Source organism: Dicentrarchus labrax, unplaced genomic scaffold (genome assembly GCF_905237075.1).
Source record: "Dicentrarchus labrax unplaced genomic scaffold, dlabrax2021, whole genome shotgun sequence".
Classification (NCBI taxonomy): domain Eukaryota; kingdom Metazoa; phylum Chordata; class Actinopteri; family Moronidae; genus Dicentrarchus; species Dicentrarchus labrax.
Genome location: NW_026136710.1, coordinates 17166249 through 17185344, shown reverse-complemented (window position 1 = coordinate 17185344; position 19096 = coordinate 17166249). Strand labels below are relative to the sequence as shown.

General features: G+C 39.4%; 1 protein-coding gene across 1 annotated transcript in view; it reads left to right on the top strand.

Annotated features, from left to right (window-relative positions):
* il11ra (interleukin 11 receptor, alpha) overlaps nt 1-17521 on the top strand; it is a 47852-nt gene extending 30331 nt beyond the window's left edge. The window contains exons 2-12 of the mRNA XM_051413075.1: nt 461-557; nt 4361-4427; nt 5606-5772; nt 6433-6547; nt 6863-7026; nt 8767-8930; nt 9608-9752; nt 9993-10082; nt 11751-11853; nt 12020-12099; nt 12763-17521. Coding sequence (XP_051269035.1) covers nt 461-557; nt 4361-4427; nt 5606-5772; nt 6433-6547; nt 6863-7026; nt 8767-8930; nt 9608-9752; nt 9993-10082; nt 11751-11853; nt 12020-12098 — 1191 coding nt within the window. The 3' untranslated portion in view covers nt 12099; nt 12763-17521. The remainder of the gene's footprint in view (nt 1-460; nt 558-4360; nt 4428-5605; nt 5773-6432; nt 6548-6862; nt 7027-8766; nt 8931-9607; nt 9753-9992; nt 10083-11750; nt 11854-12019; nt 12100-12762) is intronic.
* The last annotated feature ends 1575 nt before the right edge of the window (nt 17522-19096 follow it).

Genomic DNA, 19096 nt, shown 5'->3' with positions numbered 1-19096 from the left:
AAAACATTTCCAACATATTTTCCCTCTATTTTTTATGGGAAATGTGTTTTTAATTTTGAAAGACTCACACTAACAATCCCACCAGTGAGAGATAGAGGCTACCAGTTGTCTTGACCATTGTTTTTGCATTTGTGGACTGAATGCAACAGAATTTGCAGTACTAAAACAAAAAAGATTGCCTGCAACATGTTGTTACAAAGCAATTTTTACATTGGTGTGCCGTTGTTATAGTGAAGGAAATTACCAAAAACAGAAAAATTCAGGTTGTTTTCCCAAACATTTTTCTTTTCATGGCAATTTACTTGTACAAAATGGACTCAAAATGATGATGATGCTGGTGTTGTTCAATACTTACTGCCAGATCCTTTAGGCTTAAAAATAACTCTTAATCATTTTTCTTTTATCCCCCCTCCAACTCTCTCTCTCTCTTTCTCTCTCTCTCTCTCTCTGTCTTTTCTAGATGCCAGGCCCTTTGTCCAGTCCTGTGTGTTTGACAGTCATCTGGTTTTTATCTTGGTCGCTGCGTCCCAGTCGTGCTCAGATTCGGACCGATGAAGGTAACACTGGCACACGTATGCATGCACACCATGCAGAAGAGAGTACATGTTTAAAACGCACACATAGAAACATACATTCTGTTAAGGATCACAGTGAACTATTTTGGGCGCTCTTGGCTTAAAGTATTTATGGGATACTACTACTGCAGAAGAAAAGAGGGAGGAAACGTCCAAAATTTAGATTAAAAACTGGTTTAAGCCAAATTATGATCAGAGAACTTATTTTCTTGTTGAAACACATCATTGTTAATTTTTATTGTTCTCTGTCTGTCCACTTTTGAATGTGCAACTTCAGTTTTTTTTTATAGTTGAATTGGAATTCATGTTTTTTTGGATTAGCGCTCCACAAACAAGAATTCTATTGTTTAAGCATATTTTTTTTTGCCTTACACAGCACTGCAGGGATCTGTCTGACATTAAGAAATTGACTCTTGTTTCTTCCCTTGAAAAACCGTTCTTCCCTTTATTTCGCTCTCTTTCTACCTCTCTTTATTACTGTAGCTCTTTATAAAATCGGCCAAATTAATCACTCCAACAATAGGAGCACTCAACCTTAGCCTTTCAGGTGAAACTGTCAAAGTTTTCCCCTTCCATTAATTTTACCCTACTGCAGCTCCAGAGTCCTTTTTTCATTGTTTGGAAAGTACTGAGTTTCATCCAGCTTGCAATTTCTGTGTCCACTCTGCCATCTGATTTCAATGTCAGGAGAAACTTGCTGCCTTCCTGTGTGCATTAATGTGTGTGTGGATAAGTGTTCTTAAATGCATGTTTGTGTGTTCATATGTGTGTTCATATGTGTGTGGTTTTGTGTGTGCGTGCGTGTGTGTGCGTGTGCGTGTGTGTGTGTATGCACGTGCACGTGTCTTGGCGCTCTTGCCAAAAGGCAGAATCAGATATGAGTGGAACGCTGCGGGTTTGGGGAATAATGTACTTCACTGCCAATAAAACATGAATACACACATTCAGACCAGCCAAATCTTTGCACTGCACCAAGGCCCCAGGTAACACACACACACACACACACACACACACACACACACAGAAACAGAGCGAGGGGTGTGTGTGTGTGTGTGTGTGTGTGTGTGTGTGTGTGTGTGTGTGTGTGTGTGTGTGTGTGTGTGTGTGTGTGTGTGTGTGTGTGTGTGTGTGTTTAGTGGTTAAAGGGGGGGGAATCAGGTTAAAACTGCGAGAGACACTGAATAAAAAGATTGAGATAGAAGGAAAGATTGGCACAAAAGGAGAAATACTAACAAACGAAGTTAGGGAATATTTTAATAATATATGAATTAATGATGAATTAAATTTAAAGGAAATTCCATTTTTTAGAGCTTTGACCTACTTTAGCTACCTGGTTATATGGACATAGTTTTTGTGAATTCCTGCAGTTTGGCCATTTCTTTTTCACACGTAGCTATTTCTATAAGCCGGGTCATGAACAGTCGGTAACATTATTGATCCATCATTCAGCTTGAACCTTTGTTACTAGCCCGTTATTAGCCCTTGTTACACCGTAGCAGTCCATAGTAAAACTCAAACACAAATTGACATCCATTAAATAGTCTATTAAGCCATTCCATTATTAAAACAGAACTATAATATTATTTTCAGACCAGCAATTTTTTACGACCAATTACATTTTGGTCGGACGTGACCATATCGACCAAACAATCGACCAGCCGACATTATTACTGATATTATATGTAAGTTAAGACTAGAAGTGGACTTTTCACTGACTGACTGTTTAGAAAAGAAAGACCCTGCATTGTATCTGCTTAAGATAAATTTGTGGCATGGTATCATGGTATGCTTGGCACAATCATATCTTTTTTAACACTATGTAGACACAAATACACACCTTTAGTTTAATTTATAGAAAACACAACATACTCAACATAAATGGCAATCACAAATATTGGTCATGAAAACTAAATAAGTTGTGATATCTACACATATCTTTTGTCTTTCTACTGTTGCACAGCTTTGTTTACAGTGGCTCATGAATAACTGCTGTCTTGGTAGCTTGAATGTATTAACCATGTCTTGTGTTGCATGATACATTGTTTCCTATACACACCACAACAGAATGAACAGGCTTCCATTTGATTATTTATTTTTTAAAAAAGTCTCAGTAGGTTTCATTGTCCTCCTTTCTGTGCGCTTTTGTCTCCACCGCTCAAAAACATAAATGCAACCACAAAATCACTGTGGAGCACTTTGCTGCTCGTTTCCCCAGCTGTTTCATTTTGCACAGCCACTAAAACAACAGCAGAAAGGCCAGAAAAGCGAGCTTTAGGTGTCAGTGAAAACCAAGTATTGAAAAGGCCCTCAGTAAAGCCTTTAGTATGTGTAAGGTTTCATTTAGGATTAATTTACTTGGCCCCTGAAGGGCATATGAGGTTATTGCAGCTGGGAAAACTAATATAAATATACCAATACAGCAGATTAAGTAATAACATCCTCAAAATGCTTCCCCTCCTCGACCTGCCTGGACCCCTCGGGCCTGTTGTAAACAACAAAGTCACATTTCCAAGATCAAGCAAATGGTTGTTATCCATCATGATAGCACTTTAATACCAGTCAAACTCGTAAGAAAAGAGCGTAAAGGATATTTGTATGAAAATGAAAAACAAAATACAGACCTGGGACAAATTGTTTGGTACCAAGGAGGAGATGCCAGCAGGGAGTGTGCATGCCTGAGTGATTGAGGTTGAGAATTAATGAAGGTCTGTGCGTGGCAGACTGGCATTCAAAGTGATGTTTTTCCACTCCAGATCTGTAAATGCCAGCTTTCATATAATGAGGCCAAGCTAAACATGCACATACATAACACTCACACGCAGCAGATATAATATCAACTCAGCAAATTACTGCAGTCACCACAAATATTTGCTCAGGTATACACTGCACTTAGTATCAGTTCAGATCTACACAACCTTTCAATTTTGTGTGATTGTAAGTCATGGTTTAATAGCTTTTATCTCATCTTTTAAGTTATTGATACAAATGGTTGTGCTATACCTATAGACCTAACCTTTTCTTTTTCGATTTTAGACACTTTAATTAATACACATGAGCAGTTGCGGGTAATAAACCTGTGACATTATGACTTCTACAACTACTTGTTGACTTGACTGAACACGGTAGTCTGTGTGTCTCAGTGATTACTTATTGTTCCAAAATCCATAACCTGCCAGCCACTTGTTCTCGTCACTTTGTCTTTGTGAAGTTAAGGCTGGAAGCACAGGGCAATGTCAAATTTTCTGTAGTCAGTGAATCAATCTTATGGACGGGGAAATCAAGACAGTGAGCAGGAAGCAGCCCAGTTTTGAGTAAATCAACTGATTTTTAGAGACCAGCGGCAGTAGTAGTTTTTCACATTAGAGGGGCTATGTTTTTGTAATGATAATATCAAAAAAGTTTCTAAATGAAGTTTCAGAGTAAAGTCTGTCTGTATTTTGTTATGTTCTTAAAATCCTTAACAGCTTCTCTGTCTATTGTGGAAGTGGATTCGCTGATACAGAGTAATATTATTTTGATTGTGATAATAAACTTTCAGAAAAATAAAACACTCTGTAGCAGCTTTATACTGTGTGCCAAAGTCTCCACAGCCTAGTGTCTGCAGGATCCCTGACCTTGTATGGTCATGTTATTGTGATACTGTTGACTCTACTGTAAATGGTGTCGCCTAAATCACATTAATCCAGACAGTGCAGACACACGGTATGTCAGGTTGTGCAGGGTGCAGATACTGTAAGCCAGACAACAGTGTGCTTTAATATTTTATGTGATGTCTGTGTTTGCAGTGTCAGGCGTGCAGTATGGGCGCTTGGGGTCGAATGTGACACTGGCATGCGGGAAGTCACAAACCGGGTAAGAGGAAAAACTATTGCCTGTGTAACTTGACATTTTTTTTCTTCTTCTATTGACAAAAAGAGAGCTCCAGTACAGTCATACAGTAGTTTGAAAGAGTTTTGTCAGTGATCTTAAACATCAGTATAGCAGCTACATTTATTACATTTGTACATTCATCATAAAAGTTTTCTTTTTGAAAGAAAATGTTTAATTAGGTTTTTTAAACCCCAGATCAAATCCGAGTCATTTAATATCGATTGCATCACGTTACTTAATGTTTTAATTTTTTACACAATAAAGTATATAACAGCTTAACAAACCCTCTGTAATGTTTTTGGTCTTGTTGCTGTCTGAAGGGAGTTTCTCTCTCCAGAGTTACCTGAATAAACTGTATTTAAAGTGTTTATTCCCATTGTCTCTACATCTTTTGCGCAGATTACATTAATTAATTACTCTTATTGGCTTTTTGTTCGCGTGGCATTTGTTGCACTTGCTGTGGCTGTGTCGGATTGCTACTGTGCTCTCCTTCGAGCAGAGGGGGTGGCTCCTGCTCTCTCTCACACACACACACACACACACACACACACACACACACACACACACACACACACACACACACACACACACACACAGAGCAGAATGGGGGAAAAGAGAGTTGACGAACAGCTGTGTGACAGCTGACGTAAAACAAAAGATTGGATCAGCTCAATAAAGCTCAATATAGCTAATACGATCAGTTAAAAAATGCCTTGATCAGATCGGGACATCCCTAGTTTTAATGATGGTTTGACATTTTTGCCCCATCAGTAGATAACTTATTGTGATACAAAGGGTCGAACAGTGCCTCAGTCAGTGTATTCCAAACACAGTTCAACTTTATTAGTACAGGAAGGGAACATCAGCTAACTATAAAAACAAATATGATGCTATATGTAAAATTGAAGTGTATTGTCAACAAATGAAAAGACAAACCCAACATATAACTGATCCTAATAATGGGTATTGTGTGTGTGTGTGTGTTGCCCAAGAGTGATATATCTTACTGTGCCATAACCTCCCATTGTTGGCCAAAACAATATGGGATTTATTGACCGTAAGCAAAATGAATAATGCCATACGTATCATTTAAATGAAAGTTGTGATAGAGCGAAGTCCTCCCCAGCATAATAACTAACCTCTAACATGTTCCTGACCAGGATACCTGTGGCGTGGCATCTCAACCACAGCTCAGCGTTGCCATGGCACAAAGTGACATCAGATGGGAGCTTAGTCCTGCTGCACGTCGACCACTCAGCACAGGGCAACTACAGCTGCTATGACAACCGGGGGCTCCTCCTCCACTCCGTCAAGCTCAGCCTGGGCTGTAAGTGTTGTTGTGATTTGTCCAGGCTCACAGCGCTTAATTTAGAAGTTATTATACTTTTAACAGCTCTGCCATACTTTTAGTCTCTCAACATGGGACTGCGGCTTTAAAAAAAGACTCTTTTGCAGCAGGAACATGCCCGTGTCCCCTGTGTTTTAGTCCCATCCATGCATCTCTATCCCTCACAGTTCAGCTCATTCTTTGGATAATTCATAATTGAGTTTCAACATATTTTCCTCTTTGTTTCTTTCTCATCTCTCTATTTCTGTCTCCCTTTTTTAATGAATGAGTTTCTTCTCTCTGAGTTATAACAAGACATCTTAGTACAACAATGATAATCAGAATAGCACTACTGGTCTTCAGAGGAAATGGGTCTTATCAGCTGTGACACAGACATAGCCCTTCACTTCCTGTAAATGTCTCAACCAGGAAGCGATCCCTAAGTGGGCTTCCTTCTGAGGGACAGGGAGTTTTCCATAGTACTGGCCAAGCCTCTCCAGAAATATTTTGGTTCATGTTAGGGACACCAGGCCACAGAGCTGTTCGTTTTAGACTCAAGGACAAGACAGAGACGCCTTGAAAATATTACATTTAATAGGGTCCGCACAAAAATCCTCCCTGTCTGTCATGTAAATAAATCTGTCTGACTCCTGTTCCCAGATCCCCCTGGGCTGCTGAGCATTTCCTGTCAAGTGCCCAATCACACACATGTTCGCTGCTCCTGGGTGGAATCGGTAAAGACATTCCTGCCAGCCAAGTACAATGCCTCCTTCAGGTAAGTTTGGGTTACTGCAAGTGAAACCGTAACGCCCAAGGTCACATACAGAATGGGCTATGAAGAAGCTAAATATAGTGCATGTGCCACAGAGTGACATTTTGAATGTAGTGTGTATACTGCGAGTCCGTATCCCAATGTGAACCGTGTCTATCCTTCCCTGCTTCCTCTCGGCACTGGAAACTTATAACCATAACACATTACAGCAGTGGTTCTCAAACTGCTCAAACTTTTCTGCAGTTCAGCAGCACACAATGAAGTTGTCTGTTACCCAACAGAATGCAACACTTGACCATGTTTTGTCTTGTTTTAAAGGGGGAATGGCCAGGACTGGAGGCCATGCGTCCTAAACGTCGCCCACAGGCACTGTGACATATATCACCCTGCTTTCTGGCAGCCCATCCATACCCTGAGAATCATCGAGACCAATGGCCTGGGGTCCGAGGCAACATATGTCCAGTTTAGGTTACATGTACTATGTAAGATCACATAAAAGTTATTAAAATATATTTTTTTCTTTTAGTGACACATTTGTATGATGATTGTATGTCTATAAATCACATTAGTGACATTTCTTGTTTCAAGTGTGCTCCACACCCAATACTGACACAGGCTATAACAAAAACTACTGTTGTGATTGGCTGGCAAAATTGCTGACGTTCTCTATTATTGTTTTTTTAAATCAAATCTTGCACTTCAGCAGTACTAGATCCATGCTTCAAAAGCACCTCCATTGTATGCTCTCATTCCTTTTTCTAAAATAATGTCCTTATAGAAAGAAGTAAAAGAAGCATTCACTTTTCCAAATTTCCATGTGCACACAGATTTTCACATGTACATGAATTTATTAGACACTCAACTCATCAATGAATGCACATGGAAGCTCAAATATGCAGACGTAAAGACACACACCCACAGATACACACACACACACACACACAATGTCATGATTTCTAAGAACATAATTCTTCCAGACTGCTGTTGTAACTGCCCTTTCGGTCCTCATATAATGACCTCAATTATCTTGTTTTGCTGCTTCTCTGTCCGCATGACGTTCTTGTCGCTCTTGAGCAGAGCCATTCATAGCATCCTTCAGAGCTATTGAATGTTTGTCACTTGTTTTTTTCAACCTCTGATTTCTTTTCACAGTGGTTATAAATGTGCTTAAAACATAGATAAAGAGAGATTCAGAGAATTAGTGGTTAGTGCTATTCACAGCAAGGTGATATATGCATAGAAAAATGGTAATTTAAGGAAGCTTGACTATATATGTGGCTACAGAAGGTGACTCATCAGATAAAAGACAGCACTAATAAAAAAAAAAAAAACACTCTATACGGTGTTCATTTTGCCAGCTATTTCAGATTTTTACCTTTACAAAGAATTCCCTTCAGATTGAAATCTCTTTCCCGAGGGAGACCTGGCCGAGACAGCAGACCAGTTACAATTTAAATAGAAATTAATCGACACACAGTTTGTAAAAAATGACTGTATGGACCAACAAATTTTGTTCACAAGATGTGAAGAATGGTGTGTGTGTGTGTGTGTGTGTGTGTGTGTGTGTGTGTGTGTGTGTGTGTGTGTGTGTGTGTGTGTGTGTGTGTGTGTGTGTGTGTGTGTGTGTGTGTGTGTGTGTGTGTGTGTGTGTGTGTGTGTGTGTGTAAAAACAGAGACAGTGTTGTAATGAAAGGTTACTGGTTTTCATATATTATTTAACTTGTTGGGAACAATTTGCCAGTTTTTTTTTTTAGACTAAATCTTCCCACTGCCACTACAAGAGAGCCCTGACATTTGTATATCATAATATATAAAGTTGGCAGGTCACTTACTTATTGGGGGAAAATATCCACTAATACCACTAATATTTTAGTCCCGTCCTGTCGTCTCGTCAAGGAAAACAAAACCTACGTTTACTCATGGTTATTATTGTCAAAGATCTATCTTTACCTCGTCATTGTCTCTTCCTCGTCATGGGAAAAAGGTTGTTGGCGAACTTTTTCATCATAGTTTTTGTTAACAAAATTAACTGATTCTAAAAGCAAGCCAGTTCAAGAAATTGAGCATTTACTCGTATATCTGAACAGGTGCTTTGGTTTTCTGTGTTACATTTCGTCCTCCCTTCCTTCTCTTCTCAATTGTGTCTTTTAAATAGTATGCTAACCATAGTGGAAATAATTGTGACTATATCTCACATTCTTTCTTGTCTTTCTTCTTTGCAGTGAAGCCAGACCCTCCACAGTCAGTGTTGGTGAAGGAGCTAGAAGGCTATTCAAAGAGGCTGATCGTCTCATGGAACATTCCCTCCTCCTGGCCGGTGCATGATGCTTTCCCCCTTGTGTTTCATATAAGATACAGGCCACTGGGCTCTATGTACTGGTCAGAGGTCAGTAAGCTAGGCTAAAGATTTCATTTCAGTGTTGATGGGGAGTGCAATACAACTGTAGTTTCCTACATTTTACGACAAACTGAATCATTTGTTTTTCTTACTGTGATTACAAGTCACACCTAAATAACACTGGTGGTTATTTTTGTAACCTAAGCCAATCAAAGCAAATATTACTAAAAGCAAGAAAGAACTAAAAATATGAGGTTGAAGCAAAAATCATCGGGTCAAATAATTTCTTTTTCTAATATTGAAGGACACTTTGGAGACATTGTCTCCACCAGAAACCATTCCTCATGAACATCATGAAGTACTTCATTTAAAGTGTGGTTTTGTTGAATCCTCAGTCAATATATTTCATCTGTTCTGTTGACTTCTCATCAAATAAAGTGAAGAAGTTTTTACTGGTCTTCAAATAAAGTCCCAACATAGGAAATAAAAAGCAATAAGAATGTCAGTAAACACAACAGTTGTGCTTTCCTTTTTAACGCAAATCTTGCATGTAGCAGATGAGTGGTCATCTAATTTCTGAAAAAAATGCAGTTCCACAGAGCTGTTTCCTTATTTGAACTTTCTTTACTCTTTCATACCACCATCACAACATCAGCTGTTCTGCCTGTTCACTGCTACTTTCCTGTGCTCTCATTCCCCTTCCTCTCTCTTTCTCCATCAATCAGATTTTCTCTCAGGAGAGTCCAGTCGTGATATTTGACGCACTGGCTGGCCACCTCCACCAGGTTCAGGTTCGAGCCCGAGACGAGTTGAACTCTGACAGCCAGTGGAGTGAATGGAGTCCCGTGCTTCTCGTCCAGCCCTGGGAAGGTCAGTACTTCAATTATTAGTCAAGCCACTTTATTTTTTGATTGGGGAGATAAAGGTGACTGACACCTACATAGAGAAAGTTGTCACTACTAAAATCATCAAATTCTTGCACACAGTGTACTGTATCTAGCACTATCACTTTAGATTAGTAGTAGCCTTTAACTTATTAAAAGACTTTGTGCTTTGTGCACAGTCACTGTTACTCACTTCTCTGTACATGTGTGTTTGTTTGTACTGCAGTGTACACCACCCCACAACCTGAAGAGGATCCAGAGGACTTTTTTGTTCCATTCAACACAAAACCTGAGACCTCCACGGCAAAGTCACACAGTAAGACTCCTATGTATCTTCAAATGATAATCACTTTGTGATTGTATTCAGGAGCTGTATGTGTATGTTGTAGCTCAGCAGTACAATAACAATCGTTACTGTTACTATGATTCTGATACTTCTTCCACTGTTCTTACTGCTCCAATTACCAAAGCTGCTGCTGTTACAATTACTACTAATCCTAAACATATAGACACTCTACTACTGTTATTACTGCAATTATTACTGCTATGTTTAGTACATCCAACTACATTGCTATTATTGAGAGTATCACTATTACCACAACTAATAATTTTACTTCTGCTAGCATTAGAGCATGTCAGTCCCTGAAATGAACTGCTTCAGAGTCACCCACTAAAGCATGTCATTATATTCAAAACCAAAACATCCATTATCTCATTGAGGTGATATTATTAACACAGTCAAGTTGATCAAAGGTTAAATCAGTTGTGAGACGAGACAGTTCTTTGCTTGTTTACAACCATGGCAGTGTATATCCTTAGTCTCGGTTTGAGCCTGATAAAGTGGACTATGTGAATCATAGCTAATCAAACAGTAGGACAAGTGTATTTTGACACCATTTTGGCATCAACAAGAGGCCACATCAGTTGTCGATGCAGCAATAAAGCATTATTTAACGTTATTATAGTCTTGATAGAACAGTGCAAGTACCTCGTGCTTGGCTTCATCACCAAATTACATATAACTGCAGTAAATTGTACCTGCAGGGTGTTACGTTTTCTACAGTCTGTTCCTGGATGAAAAGTTAAGTACATAGCAGCTCTCATATACATGGGCAAAAACACAAGAAGAAGCAGTCTGCAGTTGCAAGCATGCACATCTAAACTATGCACATGCAAGATGCACTCACACATACACTTGTAAACATGCACACAGGGAGACAAATACACACAGTTTTGGCAGTAGAGTAGAAGCTGAAAGACGCTGTGACTGACGCCGTCAAATTTCTTTTAGCTCGTCTGCTGTGAACCAGATGTCTCTCTCTGTCTCTGTCTCTCTCTCTGTGTGTGTGTGTGTGTGTGTGTGTGTGTGTGTGTGTGTGTGTGTGTGTGTGTGTGTGTGTGTGTGTGTGTGTGTGTGTGTGTGTGTGTGTGTCATTTGCAGATGTGCCCATAAATCGTTTTTTACTGAATACCAAGTGTTTTTTTGCATTTTATTGTCGGTGTGGGCGTGTGTACGTTTTTGCTTTCAAAGAGAGTTGTTTACTCCTCTCAGTATGATAAATGCATGTTTGTGTGAAAGCTGTAATGACTGATGTAAAATTAACATCTCACCAGAGAGTAATTAAATCAGAGAACACACACATACCACTATTTTTTTCATTTATTTTTTTTTGTCTGATGCACACAAAGATGTTAAACAAGAAAAATATGAAATGCATCTTTTTTTCTTTTGTTGATGAGTTACTACAAGACATCTTCCTTAACCGTATTTATTTTGGGTTTACAACTTTTAACATCTGTCTCTTCTATCATTCATCTGTTCCTCCATTTCCCGCTCGATCTTACAATCATCTGTGATTCAACTCTCCTCTCTGTTGCTTTAACTCTCTCTCTCTCTCTCTCTCTCTCTCTCTCTCTCTGTAGCTCCCCCCTGCTTGTTTTGTTGACCCCCCCTGTTGTTTTCTCCCTCTCTCTTCCCATTCAGATCCTGTACTTGATGATGAAGGTAATTTGGGTTTGGTGATCCTGCTGGTTTTGTTCTCCGTGGTCATCCTCACCACCGTCCTTTCCCTCATCTTTGTCGTGTGGTAAGACACACACACACACACACACACACACACACGTATCCCACATCCACAGGCCACAGCTGCGTGGCCTGTCTCTCTTTCTTACTCTTTGAGTAAGACTTTTCTCAAAGAGCTTTGGCATTTTTGACATTTTTGTTGGTGTTTATGTGTTGTTTTATATTTGCAGGGTAAGGCAGAGGCGGCGTGATCATGTGACCAAACAGGAACTCAACTCTATGGTCAAGATGAAGTCCATGCCAATCTAATGTGAGACACACGTATACGCAGACATTGTTTCATCTTGAGCATTTTTTAGTTTTGTTTTGAGTTTTGAGTCGGTTGAAAACTTCTTCTCGCGTTTTGTCTCGTTGCACATGTGTTACGAACTATGTTGAGTTCTCACTGATGGCCACACGTGTTTGTGTTCTTAGTTTAGCTTGTTTGGCAGATAGTTTTAGACCTCTGGATGGTGAACAGCCTCTGTGGCGTAGCTAATTAAAATCCTTATTAAGTGTCACTTGTTTCAGATTTATAACACTGCCACAAAATGCCCTCAAATGGGAGCAAAGCCAGTGAGAAGAACATGGCAAAACGCTGCCTTAGTAAGAACTGAAATGGTTCAAAGTGGTGCTATAAACAACACACTGACAACCCTTCAGATAGCCAGCCAACTTGTGATTATAAGCTTAACATACACACACACACACACACACACACACACACACACACACACAGATTATATATGCCTGCGTATCTCTCATCCAGCTCTGTTATTTAAATCTGAGCTTTTAAGGCAGTGCTCAATTACATTATGATTTATTCATGTTTATAAAGTGGCCTTGATGTCCTCTCTTCTTTTCCCTAACCTCTCTGCTCAACTTATTTTCTGTTCTTCCTCCTCTTCTCTTCTCCCCTCTCTTTGTCTCTCAGGTTGATTTCAAGCATTGTCTCCTCATCAGCCCGTTCTAGGGCTCCTCCCAAGAGTCAGCCCCTGCCTTTACCACTGTAGAATGCTGGCCGTCCGTATTTAACTACACTAACCAGAATGCATCCAGAAACCAGGACAACAGGGACTATACAAGGAACTTTGTGGAGTAGGATAAAGTTACCTAGTGTATAAAAGCTGACTGAAGGGTACGTTTTGCAAGATGTCCCTGGACATATTCAGTGGTCACATCTAACTGCACTACCCATAATGCAGCAGCAGACTCCGCCTACTGTCGTCTGGGACAGGGAAAACAGACCCTACTCTGTTACTTTACGTTCACTTCAGCAACTTCACTGCAGTTCACTCCCTGAAGGAGCGACACTGCGTCTGGACATTTCAACCAATGCTGCTTCAGGTGGGCTGACTCCTCAGCCTGTATGGAGAGGAATGACCTTGTTTATTTTGAACTTTTGAGTAACAAGTAAGGAAGTGCAGCTGCCAATCAGGAGAACATAGGCTTTTCTGGGACAACTTGCCTCTCTTCTCCCACCCAGAACTCCTCATGTTGTTTTATTTGAATTTTTTTTTTAGATTCATTGTGAGAAGTCTGTTATTACATCGACTGACCGACCGACTCAATGCTGTGAAGGAAGCATAACTTTTGCCAGTCTCTCTGTGTGCGTCTGATGCCAAAGCAGCAACTACGGGCATTATGGTCTCAGCTGAGGGGCAACCGGTTACTGGCTCTTGAAATGAGGGATGGGCATGGAGAATAAGGTCCAGGGTGGGTGGGTTGGGTTAGACTTTATTTCCTTTATGCCATGTGATTCTGTGTCGCATGATATACTTGTTTTGTTGTACATGTGTTTATTTTGCTATACCTCTTTCTATCCATCCACTGTTCCTGAATGTGTGTGAAGGAAAAGCACACATGCGGAGAAAGAGAGAGATAAGTAAAGAGATTCTGGCCTTTCACAAACCACCAGCATTAAGACATTACATAGATACTTAACTCACTAGAGAATATTAAATATTAGTATTAATTAATATTATTCAGCTGTCCTGTCTAGACTCCATAGAACCCCCAATAACTTCCTTTTCAGGTCACTTTTGATGGTTATACGATATCCTTACTTTAGGTTAAACCTTGATTGTTATCTGAGGGATGACAATTACATTTCCTTTTTAAAATCCACACAGACAACCTTTAGAAAGGAACTTAACACTGGGCTGAAAAGCAGGGTTCTGCTGCCCTCTCTGGTTGAAAGTGCTGGGTGTGGTTGGGTGTAGTCAGAAGTATGCTTTGTTGCACCGGTAACCACACCCAACAGTGATGTCACAGGGTCCTGGAGTACACCGTTCCATCAATGGAACAAGGTGAGAAGTTGAACCATTGGAGGTCAGCAAGAGTGAGACTTTCAAGGGGTGTTAAGTTACTCCAAAATCAGGATGGCACAGATAGTTGAATAATGTTTTAGGATCTCTCTTAGCATTTACAGTATAGTGTTTGTTTTGCATTTAAAATGCATGTTTAATAGGAAAGTGTCCACTATAGGACTGGAACTAACAACTATAGCCATTATCAATTAATCTGTGGATTATTTTATTCTATATCCGAAGACAGAGAAAAATTCCAGGTCAAAATTGAAGGTTTAGGTGACTTCCTCAAATTACTAAGGCCAAGGATATTTAATTTACAATGATATAAAACTGAGCAGCAAATCCTCACATTTGACAAGCTGTAACTGACAAATATTTGGCACTTGCTTGATAAAAGATGAAACAATCATTTAACTTGAAGACTTGCATGTAAATTGATAGTTTGGGGTTGGCCAGTGAATCTCTGGAACAACAAGGCAATAGGAGGCATATTTAACTAGACCCAGAAGTTTATTAATGTTTGCCAATGTTAGTCAAATGTTCAGGCTATAATGTGTTAAATTAGAAATCAGTTGCACAAAAAAGTAATGTTACTGATGAAATGGGAAAAGAGGTTCTAGATTTAAAGGTAGAAATGCATGATAACAAGATGGTTTATTTATATTGGGGGGTAAGGTTAGCTAACTAAAATAAAAAGATATAAGCACTTTGCTGTCAATGCAAGTAATATGACGAATAATCATCCTAAAAGTCCTTTGGGAAACTAGTCTCAGACATTGTGGGTGTCTCGTAGAAAGCGCTACTGTGTGTCAGATGGGAGTGAAAGTGGATGCAGAAAGTGCTGCAGGGTCACTAATGCAGCACACAATAACTTTGACATGGGGTTCTTTTCACATGGTGAGTGGGCTCACTGCTACCGTCACCACTTCCTCAGAAAACAGGGACAGAAATGAAATGTTTTGTAGGCAGTTACTATGGCAACATTCAGTAGCATCACTTCTTGTACACCACATTACATAACAGAGAAACAGTATGCCCCAGTAAGCTTACACTACAGTCAGTTAGAATGAATGTTGAGTAGTTTTGGTGTGGTGGCGATATTTAATGTTTTGTGAGGGAAACGGTCAAGTTCAGGAGGACACTGGGTGATTGACACAAATCGGTAGCTATGGACGGCGGCAGCAGAGTGTTGGTGTAGCTGAGCATCGACTGTCTCCATGATCAGCAGGCTGTTGGTTTACTGTGACAGCGAGTTTATGTAGCCGAATCGGAGCATGTTGTCGGTTGGTGGGTGCGTACATGAGAGTAGCACAAACTCAGCGGATCAACAAGAGTGACTCTCGCTCACTGTCTCGTGTCTCATGTCCCACCGACTCATTGAAAATGAATGATTTCTGGGCGGCCAGTGCTAACCGTATGAAAAGCCCCAAATACCTCTAGTTCAGTATATCTGCTTTAGTTTTGCTTTTTACAGCTGCACCTACAAACGTTGTGTCCTGGCTAATTTTCTGCAACAGATGGAAGTGAGAGGCTCTACTGTTTGAGTGGGCCGCTCGCATTAAATATATATATATATTTCTTTCTTTCTTTCTTTCTTTCTTTCTTTCTTTCTTTCTTTCTGTTGGTCTGGTGGTTATATTCTGTTGATCCAAAGCTGTGTAGTTATCAACCGATTGATTGATTGATTGATTGATTGATTGATTGATTGATTGACTGTGTAGTTGGTATTAGAAACACAAGGTGCATCCACGTCAAGCTTTTTCAGCTTTGACAACTGTATGTTCTCTCAAGCTAGCTCCACATATTATGCATGAATCCAGTTGAAGCTTTTTTGTATATTATTGTATATCACACAAAAAAATACATTTCATGTATGTCATTATAAGTGATGTTTATATGTAGAGAATTTTTTTTTTTTCTTTGGGATAGTTTCGCAGACATGGTTTAACTCTTGTGTTAATTTGTAATAACTAGACAAATTAGCAGTTTTACAGTTCATTTGATTCAATTGGACAATCAGATGTTTCTTACAAGGAATCTAGGAGCAAATGGTAATAGATATTCAGTCACTAGTCAGATTATATTGTTATTTGAGGTTTGTGTAGAATCAGTTATTCCAGATAGAATTTGTAAAATCCCAAAAGTGAGTGAAGGGAGATTCCCACAGAAAAGTGTTAGTGATCGAGGATAATCCATGTCTGGAGAACCTTCCCAGCATTTGTGTATTTGTCTTTCTACCCAGTTATATGAAGCTGTGTTACTGTACGATTACTGTATGGACAATGTGTTTACTGAATTCATCTTCATCCTACTTGCTTAACTTTCATCATCACTTCATTTCTTTGCAGTCAGATAACTTTTTTTTTTTTTCAACTCTTCCTGTGACAACATTCACAAAGAGAGTGAAACTGTTTCATTTTCAAATATTTGACAGAGAACTGATATTTTACTTTCTGTTTGAATTGCAGAGGAATGTGTGTAGCTAGATATCAGATGGGTGTGAGCTAGAAAAAGGATATCAGAACTTTTAGAGCTTGTGTAAACTAAATGGTCTGTTAACAAAACCTAAACAGTCGAAATTACACCCGTTATTCATTCTTTTTAACTGGATTTTAAAGTTGTTGCCTAGCAATGGATGGGCCAGTAATGAATGAATGTAAGTATGTGGTTTTTTTAATCATAATATTACCTCCAAATATTAAGTCACAGATAATTTCTTTCAATGCTCGTCCGTTCTTTCAAAAACCTGTACGTTTTCGTTACGTGACTTTAAACAAGATAAAGAGCCGGCTACCTGCTCACTCACCGTAAATACTACACAAATAATGGTAGTCATTTACAAAGAAAGTACTTTAACTGACACGTGGAGAGACATTTTGTCATAAAGGCTGGGTTTCACAGGCAACAAAGTTCATATTTTTCTGGTCCAAACAGCAAAATAAAAATTCATTTTTGTGATTTATTTTTCAAAGACATTGCTAGTTCACGTTTTCTAAACCATGAGACTGAGTTAATGTGGGTCTTGTGCAGTATCAGTGACTGTTTTCCATCCTGTGTTTGAGGTTCAAAGTGATCTGTTGTTTTTCTGTGTAGTGTGGAACTATCAATTGCCACCGTTCTCTTTCACTCTGTGGTGTTTCCTGTTTTTGTGGACACGCTTGTGGTATTCTCAGTCTTTCTATGTTCCTCTGCAGTATGTGATGGCAGATGGAGCCTGTTGTTTTAAGTTCTTATAACTCCAATTACACTCAGGCATCCATTCTCAGATGTATATAGTCCTTTTTTTTAATTTTGCTTAATGTGTACGACAGATATCACCATAAGCTGTTTTTGTTTCTTCCTGTCCTTGTATGTCTGTGAAATAAATACTATTTTATCACACTTTCTATCTCCTCATGGTTCACCAAGCCTCTCTTCCACATCTTCAGTTCTTCTACTAAAACCACACCTGTTCCTTCTCTGTCTATTGGTTGCTTAAAGCGTCTGACCGTTTAGTCTGTGGTTGGTTGTAATGTTGCTGATAAATGCCAACTATCTAACATTTCAAAAACGGTACAAATGAGCCACGGCTGTTTCTTTCTCTCGCCGTTGGTATTGTTTGCACGTGATCAACCAAAAATGAACCAAATTTCCCCTAAATTCTGTTGCTTCCTGTTACAGTCTATTTTAGAAAGTTTCCATTATCTGATTTCTGACTGTGTCTTATGATTCTCAATAGCTCAAGCCTGCTTTTGTTGTCTTGTGAAAGGGTCTTTTAAGATGTACAATTGGAGGGAAATTGGCTTGGTATTACGGCACCACTCGCCATTCTGCAAACGTGTCGTCATGCAGGCCTTACCATCTTCCAGTCCAAGTTTCTAAATTACAGGAGAATATTCTTAATTGTTCTCCTGGTTGTCACTGATGTGAGGTGGATCGCTTTTATGTCTTTGTAGATGAGGAAAACCTAAGGGATTCTTTTGCTGTTTTTCATAATAACCAGTCCAGCGGTGTACAAAGTAAGTTTTAACCCTGAGAACAATGGAGGAGAATATGAAAAGGGTCATTTTCTGTAACTTGTATTCAGTGGAATTCCTGCTGTGTTCAGGATATTCCCAGTTGGCGGCATCAGCTCAACACAATGCCTCTGAGAGACCCAAGACCAGCACACAGCAGCTGAACGACAGTACAGTAGCTGATAAGAATATGTAATGATAACAAGTGGCAATAACAGGATAAGTACCCCCCATCGATTTCCATATCAATTTCTTCAGTAACAAATTAAGATTCATTTTAGTCAGTTTAAGATGTCGTCATAACGTGAGTGTAACGAGGCAAACAATAAATGTTTATATATATATATATATATCCTAAGGTGAGTGGAACAGGATGTGGTATTTATTTTTTTCCACTTGAACCCACCCCCACCCCTACCATTGACCCTGACCCGCCCTACTCTCTCAGGTCATGACTTTGCCACCATCAAATGCCAGATCATTGGCAAACACTAAGGTATGTAATCCTGTTTGTTATTGTCTTCATGAAATTCAGCCCTACACAATTTATCATTGTCGCTAAAATCCCAAGTTAAATCCTGATGAGAATTGCTGTTGGTGCTGGATGGTTTTCCTGTAGCTCCAGAGAACGACTGATCTCAAGGAAAGAACAGTCCCCGCTACTCAATATGCGTTTTCCCTTTGATAATACTGTAATATTTGGTGAGAAGAAGAAAGGGGCCAGATGTCAAACTAAATGTGTTTGTGCTCAGGATGCTGTCAGTGTAGAAATTAGCATCTCTGCCCTTTCTACAGTGGATTCTTTGTACTGACATTAAGCAACGGGGCAGATTGCCTAATGTCAGTTTATGAGTCATTCTTTTTCTGTTCTTTATCTAATCGCTCCCTGCACTTCTTCTTGATACAGTATACTGTACAGTTTACCCAAGCAAATATACAGCATGTACTGATGGACAAATAC